Below are 14,890 nucleotides of genomic sequence, written 5' to 3'. Positions count from 1 at the left end.
TATTTTGACAGTCACTAATAACAATCCAACTTGATGGTCTGTCCACTAGACCAGCGGTCCCCAACCTTTTTTGTGCCACGGAAGGTTTAATGTCTGACAATATTTTCATGGACCGGACTTCAGGTGTGATGGACAAAAACAAAATAAAATGACGCGAACAACAATAAGACATTTGGAAATATAATAATCAAGGTGTATCCACTGTGTACTTGTATGTCTTTCTACTTACTTGAATGTTAGTCGTCTTTGGACCTTTTCCCCTTTGCAAAGAAACTTTCCAGTGAGGAGACAGAAGAATGTTTTTCACTGATTTTGCTGCTTGTGGGTTTAATATCAGCGTTAATGTGTCACGTGACCGACACAAGCGTGAGTCATAGACGGATGTAACGGAAAGAATTGAACTACATAATTTTCTGTGTTTCTGCCATTGCGGTGGAAACAGACAGTGTTTTCACTTAATGTTGTCGTGGAAACGGTGCCTCACCATAAGGAGAGTAGGATCACTAAAAGGAAGAGTCCCAAACAGTTTATGTCTTCTGATGGAGAGATGAGCCACAGCCCTCTGTTTATATTGGTGCCAAAGCAGCGGAAAAGTGTTACTCAAGTAAATAATTTGAGATCATATTGACAAATGCACGCTTGTTGTTTCCGTTTCTCTGAATTCAAAATATAGAAATTGTTGGTTTTCATACAAATATGTATTTTAAACGTCTAATCCCTTTTATATTTATGTACAGGAAGGGGGGAAAAAAACCAATTATTAAATATCTTTAGAACAAATGTCAGCCTTGTGTATATTTCTCCCCCTTGAACTGCAACCTTATCGTGGTGGGGGAGTTTGAGTTTGAGTTTGAGCACCCGAATGACCCTTGGAGCTATGTTGCCGGGGGGCTTGACCCCCCAGTAGGGTCTCCCAAGGCAAACAGGTCCGAGGCGACGGGTCAGACTAAAAGCAGTTCACAAGACCCCCATGGATACACACACGAGGAGCATGGAGACATCGCCTGGTTTGGCGCAGCCGGGGCCACACCCTGGAGCCAGGCCCGGGGTGGAGGCTCACACGCGAGCGCCTGGTGGCCGGGTTCTTGCCCGCGGGACTCGGCCGGGCTCAGCCCGAAGGGACGACACGGGCCCCTCCTCCTCATCCTCCTGTTGGCCCACCACCTACAGAGGCTGCCGTAGGGGTCGGGTGCATTGTGGATTGGGTGGCAGTCGACGGCAGGGGCCTCGACGACCCGAGCCCCGGACACAGACCATGGCTTTTGGGACATGGAATGTGACCTCGCTGGGGGGGAAGGAGCCCGAGCTTGTGAGGGAGGCTGAGAGATACCGTCTAGATATAGTCGGGCTCACCTCCAATCACAGCTTGGACTCTGGAACCCAGCTCCTCGACAGGGGCTGGATACTCCACTTCTCTGGAGTTGCCCGCGGTGTAAGGCGGCGGGCTGGAGTGGGCTTGCTTATTGCCCCACAGCTCAGCCGCCATGTGTTGGAGTTCACCCCGGTGAACGAGAGGGTTGCGTCCCTACGCCTTCAAGTAGGGGACAGGTCTCTGAACTGCTGTTCGGTGCATAGGCCAAGACAACAGTCAGAGTACCCAACCTTCTTGGAGTCCCTGGGAGGGGTGCTGGATAGTGCCCCAACTGGGGACTCCATTGTTCTCCTGGGGGAATTCAACGCCCACGAGGGCAATGACAGCGAGACTTGGAAGGCCGGAGGTCAATGATAGACTTTGTGGTCGTGTCATCTGATCTCCGGTCACGTGTCTTGGACACTCGGGTAAAGAGAGGGGCAGAGCTGTCAACTGATCACCACCTGGTGGTGAGTTGGATGCGCTGGACTGGGAGGAGGCTGGATAGACTCGGCAGGCCCAAACGTGTTATGAAGGTCTGCTGGGAACACCTGGCCGAGCCCTCCGTCCGCGCAGTTTTCAACTCCCACCTCCGGGAGAGCTTCTCACAGATGCCGAGGGAGGTTGGAGACATTGAGTCCGAGTGGACCATGTTCTCCACTTCCATTGTTGAAGCTGCTGCTCGGAGCTGTGGCCGCAGGGTCTCTGGCGCCTGTCGTGGCGGCAATCCCCGAACCCGGTGGTGGCAACCGGAAGTAAGGGATGCCGTCAAGCTGAAGAAGGAGTCCTACCGAGCACTGTTAGCTCATAGGACTCCCGAGGCAATCGACAGGTACCGGCAGGCCAAGCGAGCTGCAGCCCGGGCTGTGGTGGAGGCAAAAACTCAGGTCTGGGAGGAGTTCGGAGAGGCCATGCAGGAGGACTTTCGGTCGGCCTCGAGGAAATTCTGGCAAACCGTCTGGCGCCTCAGGCGGGGGAAGCAGTTCTCCACCAACACCGTTTACAGTGGAAGTGGGGAGCTGTTGACCTCAACTGGGGACATTGTTGGGCAGTGGAAGGAATACTTCGAGGACCTCCTCAATCCCACCACCACGTCTTCCATTGAGGAAGCAGAGGCTGGGTTCTCGGAGGTGGACTCGTCCATTTCCCAAGCTGAAGTCACCGAGGTTGTTGTGAAGCTCCTCGGTGGCAAGGCACCGGGAGTGGATGAGATTCGCCCAGAGTTCCTTAAGTCTCTGGATGTGCAGGGACTGTCGTGGCTGACTCGTCTCTGCAACATCGCGTGGCGGGCGGGGACAGTACCTCTGGACTGGCAGACCGGGGTGGTGGTCCTTCTCTTCAAGAAGGGGGATCAGAGGGTGTGTTCCAACTACAGAGGGATCACACTCCTCAGCCTCCCCGGGAAAGTCTACTACAGGGTACTGGAGAGGAGGGTCCCGGCCGTTAGTTGAACCTCGGATCCAAGAGGAACAATGCGGTTTTCGTCCTGGTCGTGGAACACTGGACCAGCTCTATACCCTCCACCAGGTGCTTGAGGGTTCGTGGGAGTTCGCCCAACCAGTCCACATGTGTTTTGTGGATCTGGAGAAGGCGTTCGACCATGTCCCCCGAGATGTCCTGTGGGGGGTGCTCCGGGAGTATGGAGTCCGGGGTCCCTTGTTGAGGGCTGTTCGGTCTTTGTATTCCCGGAGTAGGAGTCTGGTTCGCATTGCCGGCAGTAAGTCGGACCTGTTCCCAGTGCACGTTGGCCTCCGGCAGGGGTGTCCTTTATCACCGGTTCTGTTCATCACTTATATGGACAGAATTTCTAGGCACAGCCGGGGGCCGGAGGGGGTCCAGTTTGGGGACCACAGGATCTCATCTCTGCTATTTGCGGATGATGTGGTTCTGTTGGCCCCATCAAGCCTGGACCTTCAGCGTGCACTGACACGGTTCGCAGCCGAGTGTGAAGCAGCTGGGATGAAGATCAGCACCTCTAAATCCGAGGCCATGGTTCTCGACTGGAAAAAGGTGGCTTGCCCCCTCCAGGTCGGTGGAGTGCCCTTGTCCCAAGTGGAGGAGTTCAAGTATCTTGGGGTCTTGTTCACGAGGGGGGGAAAGATGGAGCGTGAGATCGACAGGCGGATCGGTGCAGCGTCTGCAGTTATGCGGACGTTGTATCGGTCCGTCGTGGTGAAGAAGGAGCTGAGCCAAAAAGCGAAGCTCTCGATTTACCGGTCGATCTTCGTTCCTACCCTCACCTATGGTCATGAGCTATGGGTCATGACTGAAAGAACGAGATCCCGGATACAAGCGGCTGAAATGAGCTTCCTCCGTAGGGTGGCTGGGCGTACCCTTAGAGATAGGGTGAGGAGCTCAGTCACCAGGGAGGAGCTCGGAGTAGAGCCGCTGCTCCTCCACATCGAGAGGAGCCAGCTGAGGTGGCTCGGGCATCTATTTCGGATGCCCCCGGACGCCTCCCTGGGGAGGTATTCCGGGCATGTCCCTCCGGTAGGAGGCCTCGGGGCAGACCCAGGACACGCTGGAGAGACCATGTCTCTCGGCTGGCCTGGGAACGCCTTGGGGTGCCACCAGAGGAGCTGGAGGAAGTGTCTGGGGTGAGGGAAGTCTGGGCCACTCTGCTCGGACTGCTGCCTCCGCGAGCCGGCCCCGGATAAAGCGGTAGACAATGGATGGATGGATGTGTATATTTTATTGACAGTCTGGAGGGAGGAACACTGGACCATTAATGGGACATTAAAACATACATCTGTAAATTTGTCTGTTTTAAAGAGCATAAGTTTACTCTGCAATTATCAGTTCGCATTGTGTTTCATGTGTCATATCGAAGTTTTCGCCACAAATCAAATCAAATCAACTTTATTTCTATAGCCCTTTTATAATCACCCGGTGACATCCAAAGTGCTTTACAAGCTAAAACAATACATTAAGAAGTAAATACGAGAATAAATACATAACAAGAAGGCCGTTGCTCGGCTAATCCCCCGCCGGAGGGCTTTATATTTTCTCACAAAGCCAGCTCTAAGGCAGCACACTTGGTACACTAGAGGGTGTTCCATGGGTCCTAGTAGATAATTATGTAGAATCTGAAAGGTCTTCTTCATAAGCTATGTCAAAATACGTCTCCAGAGCCCAAAAGGTGTTTTTATGCACACCTGTGACCTGATATGCAAATTAGGTCATGGTCACCATGGTGCCCCTTCTCCCCAGGTGGAGTGTCCATGTGTGAAGTTTGGTGACTGTGGGCCCAGGAACTGCTGAGAAATGAGGAGAAATGTTTATATGAAAATACATGTATTTTTTACGGAGCCCCTCTGGTGACATTGGTGAAAAAAAAATGATTGCTTAATCGCGTGGCCACGCGTTATTAAGGCGTGGGAACGAGATAAATAAGTCGTGGCCACGCGTTATTAAACTGCCGTCAAGTGAATTTTAACTGCGCTTTTATTAACACCTTTACGGTAAAACACAGGTCAACGTACGGCCGCAATGCTGACAGAAAGACAGGTGGTCTGATTTCAAAATGCAATAAAACGGAATCCTTCATAGGTTTACACCCAATTTCACTTCAGCGCAATACTAGGCATACTCCTTTGTTACTACAAGAAATATGAAAGAACATTACTGTAGAAATTTGGAGAAAAGTACTCTTAAACTTGGATGTGTTGATCGAAAATGATGGTCTCATCTAATTTCAAACTGCAATAAAATGGAATCCTTAATAGGTTTATGCCTGATTCCACTTCAGGCAGTACTAGACATACTCCTTTACTACTACAAGCAGCATCAAAGAAAATCACTGTAGGAATTTGGAGAAAAGTACTTTTAAACTTGGAGCAAATTAATGAAGACAAGACCATTATTTTCGACCAACAGATCCAAGTTTTTTTACTTTTCTCCAAATTTCTACAGTAATATTCTTTGATATGACTGGTACTGGTAAAGGACTATATCTAGTATTGCACTGAAGTGAAATCAGGCATAAACCTATGAAGAATCTTTTTTAATTGGAATTTGAAAACAGGTGTGAGAAATCATTATTTTCGTTAATTTGCTCCAAGTTTAAGAGTACTCTACTCCAAATCCCTACAGTAATATTCTTCGATATTGCTTGCAGTAACAAAGGAGTATGTCTAGCATTGCCTTGAAGTGGAATCAGGCATAAACCTATGAAGGATTCCTTTTTATTGCATTTTGAAAACAGGCGAGAGATCATTATTTTCAACCAACAGATTCAAGTTTAAGAGTACTTTTCTCCAAATTCCTACAGTAATATTCTTTCATATTTCTTGTAGTAGCAAAGGAGTATGCCTAGTATTGCACTGAAGTGAAATTGGGTGTAAACCTATGAAGGATTCTGTTTTGGCGCAGTTAAAATTGAGTGCCGGCTCACTTGACGGCAGTTTAATAACGCGTGGCCACGACTTATTTATCTCGTTCCCACGCCTTAATAATTTTTTTTCCACCAATGTCACCAGAGGGGCTCCGTAATTTTGCAACCATGACGAGCAAACTTCAGACCCTACCAATCTTCAAGGTCAAGGTCAGGTCACTTGGTATGCTGGAGGGTGTCCCCAGAGTACTAGTAGGTGTGTATAAAATTTCAGAGCCCTAGCTCAAAAACCTAGGCCTCCAGAGCCCAAAATGTGTTTTTAAGCACTTCGTGACCCTGTGACCTACTTAATATGCAAATTAGGTCAAGGTCACCATAGTATCCCTTCCCCCTCTGAGATGTATCCACATGTGAAGTTTGGTCACTGTGGGCCCAGGGGTTGCCGAGATATAGGTAGAAACGTTCGAACGGATGGACGTACGGACGGACGGAGACTGTTTCAAGATCCCCCTTCGGGGCCTATCGGCTACGGCGGGGGATAAAAACAGTGCAAAGATAAAATAGATGAATAAAAAGCAGGTGAACACACACGCACACATGCAGACACACACCATAAGTGAAGACATGCCTAGTGATATGGAGACATGGCAGGACACCGAGGACTAAGGTGAGGAAAGGGACACATTTGGGCCGTCCACACTGGGGGCGGCACAACTTCCGACCACAGGGGGCGCCGCCCCACAGATCCCCCCCAACCGGGCAGACAAGCCAATCCCACCGCATACGCGGGGGACCTGCCAGGTGCCCGGGCAGGGAAACCCATGGGACGGCTCCACCAGCGGCAAAACTGGCCACCACCAGTGTAGCGCCCCCTAGAGGAACCACTGGAGATTAAAAAAAAGGTAAAAAATTTGATTATTATCTAAAATAAATAAAGAAATAAATAGAAGTAGCTAAATACATTGATAAAATACATAACTATATACACACATACATATATAAAATCAGTTAAAAGCCTGATTAAAAAGGTGAGTTTTTAACCCTTTTTTAAAAACCTCAATGGACTCTGCAGCCCTGAGGTTCCCCGGCAGGCTGTTCCACAAACGGGGGCCGTAGGAGCTGAACGCAGCCTCCCCGTGAGTCTTGGTCCTCGCTTGAAGGACAATTAAAAGGCCGGTGCCGGAGGACCTCAGGGCCCGCGAGGGTTGATATGATAAAAGTAGTTCGGATAAATAAGAGGGTGCAAAACCATTAAGACACTTAAAAACTAGTAAAAGAACCTTAAAATCGATCCTGAAGCGAACGGGGAGCCAATGCAGCGATTTTAAAATAGGCGTGATGTGGGCCCGCCCTCTGGTCCTCGTCAGCACTCGTGCGGCAGAGTTTTGTAAGAGTTGTGATGGTGCTAAAGTTTTCTTGGGGAGACCAGAGAGCAGAGCGTTACAATAGTCAATTCGACAAGAGATAAAAGCACGCATTAGCACCTCCGCGTTTGCCTGAGAGAGAAATGGGCGGACTCTGGCTATATTCTTCAGATGATAAAAACCAGTCTTTGTGACATTTTTGATGTGTGAGATAAAATTAAGCTCAGAGTCAAAAGTTACGCCCAGGTTCTTTACAGATGAAGATGAGTTGAAATCTAGCAGTTTTGGTAAAAGTTTCTCTCTCTGGTGTTCAGGACCTATAACTAAAATCTCTGTTTTGTCCTGGTTGAGCTGGAAGAAATTTGCTGCCATCCATGACTTGATATCTAAAATACAGTTAAGAAGGTCATCAATCGGCCTTGTGTCATCAGGAGACACGGCCACATACAGCTGTGTGTCGTCAGCATAGCTGTGGAAGCTGACATTGTGTCTCCTGATGACATCCCCTAGTGGCAGCATGTATAAATTAAAAAGGATCGGGCCTAAGACCGACCCCTGGGGAACCCCATAGTGGATTTCATGGGTACCTGAGGAACGTGTATCCAAACTTACAAAGAAGCGTCGATCTGTGAGATAAGAACTGAACCAATTAAAAACATTACCAGAGATGCCGACCAGATTTCCAAGTCTGTCAAGTAAAACACAATGATCAATAGTGTCGAAAGCAGCGCTAAGATCCAATAAAATCAAGACTGTGAGTTGTTGGGAGTCTTGATTGTACCTGAGGTCATTTAAAATCTTTAAAAGGGCCGTCTCTGTGCTGTGGTTCTTCCTAAAACCAGATTGATGCTTCTCTAAAATGTTATTTGTAAGTAAAAATGTATTTAATTGATTAAAAAATATTTTTTCTAAAATTTTGCTAAAAAATGGTAAGTTGGTGTACTGAGGTTATCCCTGGAGTGTGTATCATGTGTGTATAAAATTTCAGAGCCCTAGCTCAAAAACCTAGGCCTCCAGAGCCCAAAATGTGTCCCTGTGACCTACTTAATATGCAAATTAGGTCAAGGTCACCATAGTATCCCTTCCCCCTCTGAGATGTATCCACATGTGAAGTTTGGTTACTGTGGGCCCAGGGGTTGCCGAGATATAGGTAGAAACGTTCGAACAGACGGACGTACGGAGACTGTTTCAAGATCCCCCTTCGGGGCCTATTAGCCACGGCGGGGGATAATAAAAACAAAAAATTAAATAGAACACAGGTGCTGTCTGTGGGAGGTGTGGCGGTGCTGCAGTTTGTTGAAGCCATCCAGAAAATCATAAAACAGAGCATACAGAGTAAAATAAAATACACTGCCCTAGGCAGAGTTAAAAGCCGACTTAAAAAGGTGAGTCTTCAGCTTTGATTTAAAAAGGCGGAGATCAGTGATGGCGCGAATGTCGGGGGGCAGTTTGTTCCACAGTCTGGGAGCAGCAACTGCAAAGGAGCGATCGCCCCACTGTTTGTATCTCCACCTTGGGATGTCTAAAAGACGCTGACCTGAAGAACCAGGACCCTGCCAGGGTCACGTAGGGTTAAAATGTCAGACAGGTAAGAGGGACCCTGGCCATTGATGGCATTAAAAACAAACAACAGAAGTTTAAAATCGATTCTAAAATGAACTGGAAGCCAGTGGAGAGACGACAGCACAGGGGGAATGTGTTCACGTCTGGATGAATTTGTTAAAGATCTGGCAGCGGCGTTCTGCACTAGTTGAAGACGTGAGATGGAAGACTGGCTGAGGCCGACATAGAGGGCATTACAGTAGTCCAGTCTTGAGATAATAAAAGCATGTATCGCCTTCTCAAGATCCTGTTGATTCAGGAACGGCTTCACTTTGGCCAGGAGACGGAGCTGATAAAAACTGGCTTTGACCACAGAACTAATTTGTTTATCAAATTTCAGACCGTTGTCGAACGTTACCCCAAGATTTGTAACAACTGGTTTAAAATAGGGGGCCAGAACACCAGAGTGTGTTTTAAAAACATTCGCCATAGGTGACGTGCCAAACAAGATGCATTCTGTTTTTGTGTCATTTAAATGCAGAAAGTTCTGTGCCAACCACTGCTTTACATCAGTAAAACAATCCATTAGCCTTGTAAGAGCAGTGCTTTCGTTGGGTCTTATGGGTAAATATATCTGCAGGTGATCAGCATAGAGGTGGAAGGACAGATTGTGTTTTCTTATAATTGATCCCAGAGGTAGCAGATACAAGGAAAATAGAAAGGGGCCGAGAACAGATCCCTGTGGCACCCCACAAGGGAGAGATGCACGTGAAGAGCAGAGGTCACCAATCATTACAGAGAAGCTCCTGTTTGCCAAGTATGACCTAAACCATTGGAGGGTGGTGCCACGGATGCCAGCATACTGCTCGAGGCGAGATAGAAGGACTGCATGGTCGACTGTATCAAAGGTTGCTGTGAGGTCCAGCAGCACCAACACAGCGGGGTTCCCAGCATCCAAGGACAAGGCAATGTCGTTTCTGCTCATGTCTGTCATTGTCTCTTTTGTGTATGTTTAATTTAACTTAAAACAGGACTTGTAATAAAAGAACTTTACATTGATGACCAAAAAACTCAATGTAAATCCAGATTTTATGGGATTGTGCAAACGGAGATCACGGACTTACTGTTTCATCATAATTCAGGTAATGGTGATGTTGTTGTTGTTTTTGTTTTAGTACTGAAAGAGCACCACACACACACACACACACACACACACACACACACAGACAGACAGACAGACAGACAGACAGACAGACAGACAGACAGACAGACAGACAGACACACACACACACACACACACACACACAGACACACAGACACACAGACACACAGACACACAGACACACAGACAGACAGACAGACAGACAGACAGACAGACAGACACACACACACACACACAGACAGACAGACAGACAGACAGACACACACACACAGACAGACAGACAGACAGACAGACAGACAGACAGACAGACAGACAGCTCTAAACATGACCACTGTGGAGGATTTTCCACCAGAAAGAACCAGGTTCTAGTTCTGGTCCAGGTCCAGAGTAGTACCAGTTCTTTGTCTTTCCACTGCCAAAGCTGGTTCTGAACAGGAGCTGAACTGGTGCTACACTGGTTCCACTTCTTTGCTGGTCCAGAGAGGAACCAGGCCGGGGTCAGACGTGTCATCAGCTGGGGGCGGAGTTATCTCTGGAGGTACCTCTGGTGTTCTCACTACTTGCAAGGTCGAAGAGACGCTGAACCGACTTTCTGAGAACTAAAACAAACACGGAGCCCCGGACTGGTTGTAGAGAAAAAAAATGTAAATAAAGCATTGGAACAATGTAATCAGTCGTTCCCTGAAGTTAATAATAGGAGGGAACCAGATAATTTCCTCCATCCTTTGAAACTGAGTCAAAGTGTTTTCAGAAAGAAATATAATAAATAAGAAAATAATAAAGATAAGAAAATATTTAAAATCAACTTTTCAGGGGAGACATGTTTAGTAAACATTGGGGGAATGTTTCAGGCTGTTGGACCTATGGATGCTGCAGCGCGCCCCATAGGATGGTCAAGGCCCTGCACGTGTAGAACAATCAATGTGTGAACCGCTGCAGAATAGAACACATGTTCATGTTTTCAATCCACCTGTTTTTTAAAAAATGAAGTTAATGTGTCATGAAGAGAAAACAAAGTTCAGATTCCGACTGGGAGCTTCGAGCGTTGCCTCGGTGTGTCTCTTAATCTGAGAGACGAAGAGGGAACATGGAGAAGCTCACTGAACACATCGTCCGATACAAAAACTTCAACTTCCTCACCGGTCTGACCAGCGCAGAATACATCGACTCGCTCCAGAGTTTTGAAATCAGAGACAGTGACATCTTCCTCGTCACCTATTTAAAGTCAGGTTGGTGGGAAACTCTAATATCAGTGTTTTATGGGTAATGCCGTGCTCGTTAAGTTACGTTTCTGTCCTGGACAGGAACCATCTGGACCCAGCAGATCATCATCTCCATCTGTGAGCTGGACGGAGGTCTGAATAAATATCCAAACAACTATGAGCAGATGCCCTGGCTGGAGCACCCGTTTGGTCGGGATTACACCAACAGGCCGTCGCCTCGACTCTTCTCCTCCCACCTCGTCCCGGCTCTCATGCCTCCGGGACTGAAGGAGAAGAAAGCAAAGGTCACGTTCTGTCAAACAAAAAGCCTTAAACTGTAGCGACGCTGCTGTATTTTGCATGATCTCCTTATTAAACACACATTCAAATATTTGCAAACAACATTCCAATCCTATCGGTCACTTTTATTAATTAGAGCGTCAGAAGTTTTCTACAAAGAGAATATTGCCGAAATACGACTCCATTAGTAGATCTTGTGTTGTTAAAAAGGCTTGAAATAATCAATCTGATTCACTGGACACACCGAGTTTGTAAAACCATGTAATTATGTTTTTTTTGTCTTTCTGTGTTTCAGATCATCTACGTGATGCGGAATCCCAAAGACAACATCGTCTCGTATTTTCACTTCAGCAGGGAATGCATTGTGATGGACACTCCTGAGAGCTTCCAGCAGTTTCTGGACCAGTACCTGACGGGAAACGGTGAGAAACCTCTTCTGCACCGTCGCCATGGCGACGATTACAGGAGTCCTATTATCCAGATTGTCAACTCTTCCACTTGGTCTCATTGGTCCAAAAAACCTTGTGTTCAAAGTTTATAGCTATTCCTTGATGGCCATTTGAATATTGGACCATAGGAGCTGCATTCAGAATCTGCTGTGTCTGTGTGAGCTGGACTGGCTCCGCCCACACATGTGTTACGACCCCAAAGAGGGAGGGAACGTATTTCAGGACACTGGAGACAAAGCAATAATTTTTACAGTTTATCTTCAACTTTGGTTGGTAGATTCTCTTCCTCAGTTTTTACGAAGAAGGGGTCCACAGGCAGGGTACCCACAACGGCCTTGTCCACCTGTCCTGAAAACAAACAAACAGGGAAATGGGAAAAGTACAATGTAAAGGTACATCAGTACTGACACCCCCACCCAGAGTCACTGAAGAAGTTGGAATAAACTTTACTGCAAGCGTGGAGACCAAGTCATAAGCCTACAAGTGCTACAAGGCCATCAACAGAGTCACTCTGGAATCACACGCATCCATGGCCACCTGAAAGGGCCTCTCAAAACCGGGCGTAGCGTGCACGACAGCCCTGACCAGAAGCCACTTTGTGTTTTCAAAAGCAGTCTGGCACGAATCAGTCCAACAGAAAAGAACTTTTGGACTGAGGAGATCAGTCAAAGGCGCTGCCACCGCTGAAAAATTCTTACAGAAACACCTGTAATATCCAACTATGGTGAAATAACGACGAAGCTCAGTATGGGTAGAAGGAGGCAGGACAACACCACCCGTTTCCTCAAGTAGAGCACCATGGCCTTGCCAAACTCACGTTTAGACAATTTCTCTGTAAGAGCTCCCTCCGACAAACGAGCAAAGACCCTATCCAAATGGTCCCAATGCTCCGGATCACTTAGTTATACGTTCGTCATCCTGGGAGGCTTGACAGCAAGGCAAACCAGACAGCACCACATTCATCAGCCTCTGAAAACTAGCCGGCACATTGAACGTGCCGAAAGCCATACCCTCATACGGAAGGAAGTCGTTGGGAGTAACGAAAGCGGATATTTCTTTGGAATAGGACCTTCCAGTCACCTTCAAGCAAGTCAAGCTTAGTGACATACTTGGCGGCCCCCACATGATCCACACAACCCCCCCCATCCTCGGCAGCGGATAATAGTCCGACCGCGTCACTCCATTGACTTGCCTGTAGTCACAGACGCAGTCATCGCCAGAAGCTTGTACCTGCTGAATCTTTAGTTTAACGAGCCCCAAAGACAGAAGGAACATACTTCAGGACACTGGAGTTTATTGTAAACTTTTGTTGGTAGTTTCTCTTCCTTAGTTTTGACTGCCTAATTGTGGGAGGGGTCAAAGGGGAGGAGCCTACCTTGATTGTGATTGGCTAAACGCCTGATGACACTATATAGGATTTGATTTCTGATTGGCTGGTTGGAGTAACACACGTTTTAAAACCTGGAACAAGCCGGGGAGAGAGAGGACACACTTTCTTCACATCTTGTGCGTCGTTCCAGGTATGGCGGCATTCCTGAGTTACTCACCAGAAGGTAATCCAAGCTTGAGTAGGACAGGATTATCGAATTAATCTGAAAATCCCAAAGGACTTGATGAGATTGGGTTAAGATCGTCTGTTGCAGGACGAGTTCTTGTGGTTCTTTTGGTCTCATTGGGTGTGAATATATGAATCTCTTCAGTTGAAATAAAGAAGGTAAAGTATGGATTCTCTCTCTGTTTGACAGTCGGGGGATCGTCCTGGTTTGACCACGTCAGAGCCTGGCACCTAAACAGAGACCAGTACAACATCCTCATCCTGACCTACGAGGAGATGATCCTGGTGAGAGATTGTTTCCTTCCTCCATTCTTCATTTCACCACCTTTCTTCCAGACGATGACATGTTTTCCTCTGCAGGACCTAAAAGGAGCCGTGCAAAAGATCTGCAGCTTCTTGGGGAAGAATCTGAGCGATGCCGCCGTCGAGCAAGTCGTAGAGAAGTCTACGTTCAAGAACATGAAGAAAGACCCGAAGGCAAACTATGAGTTTCTACCACAAGAGAAGATTCGATCAAACTTCATGCGCAAAGGTAAAATTCAAAACTTGAAAGCATAACTTAAAAACAGTGGATGTGGTTTTATTAATTAAAAAGAAAAAGAGAACAGCAGCACCGACTAGTGGCGAGACATGAAAACTACATATTTTTTCCCAATTCTTTTGTTTTCAAAATGTTTCCATTTAAAAGTAAAGCTTTTCTGTAATGTAAAGTCAAAAACGTGGGCCTCAGGTAAACGAGGCCTGACGTCAGGTTTCAGGACGTCGTGTCTCACAGAGTTTTCACTGAATTTTCTTTCTGAGAAAAATCCTTTGGCTTTGATTTCAGGTCAGATCGGCGACTGGAGGAACCATTTCTCTGCTGAACAGAGTCGACGAGTGGATGGACTCCTTCAGGAGAAACTGGGAGATTTGTCTCTGGAGTTCATCTGGGAGTAAACTGCAGCTTTATGACGTTTATCATCAGTTTCACAGAGAAATAAAGTTCCTCAGATCTGCTGTACCATCTCTAGATCTGTTTACAGAAAGTATGTTAATTTGAGAAATAAAAAAATATTTGAAACTGAATGTTCAAGGTTTGATTTTGAATTTAATAAGAAATGAAAAAAAACACCATACAAAATAAAAAAAATAAGCGTATGAAAGGTTTTTTCTTGTGTTGTTCTACAACATGATGGTTGATAAGGCCAAATCTAAGAAAAATCCTAAAGTGACATGATCAATTCACTTGCATGTCCTGCTGCTCTGGGTACCCCCGTTTCTTGTGAAACTGACAGCAATGCTTTTTTGTGGACCGGCGATTCCGACTACATACACCGACCTAATGAGAAACAGTAATGCGGAAAATTGGGCATTCACAACTATCCAATACCTGGAGGAGCATTATCAGTAGATGAAGCAAGGCCGTTGCTCGGCTAATCCCCCGCCGGAGGGCTTTATATTTTCTCACAAAGCCAGCTCTAAGGCAGCACACTTGGTACACTAGAGGGTGTTCCATGGGTCCTAGTAGATAATTATGTAGAATCTGAAAGGTCTTCTTCATAAGCTATGTCAAAATACGTCTCCAGAGCCCAAAAGGTGTTTTTATGCACTTAGTGACCCTGTGACCTGATATGCAAATTAGGTCATGGTCAC

The 14,890-nt window shown here is 46.8% G+C and overlaps 1 protein-coding gene across 1 annotated transcript; it reads left to right on the top strand.

Moving 5' to 3' along the window:
* Window positions 1-10,839: 10,839 nt before the first annotated feature.
* Window positions 10,840-14,194, top strand: LOC308141291 (amine sulfotransferase-like; the record flags this gene model as incomplete). The annotated part of the gene is made up of 6 exons (XM_080511382.1): window positions 10,840-10,981; window positions 11,057-11,259; window positions 11,550-11,676; window positions 13,449-13,543; window positions 13,619-13,790; window positions 14,085-14,194. The coding sequence occupies 6 exons, from the start codon at window positions 10,840-10,842 to the stop codon at window positions 14,192-14,194; spliced, it is 849 nt and encodes a 282-aa protein (XP_080367508.1).
* Window positions 14,195-14,890: the final 696 nt, after the last annotated feature.

This window comes from Blennius ocellaris (genome assembly GCF_963422515.1).
Source record: "Blennius ocellaris genome assembly, chromosome: 16".
NCBI lineage: Eukaryota > Metazoa > Chordata > Actinopteri > Blenniiformes > Blenniidae > Blennius > Blennius ocellaris.
The sequence above is the reverse complement of the archived record's forward strand: the minus strand, read 5'-3'. Positions and strand labels throughout refer to the sequence as shown.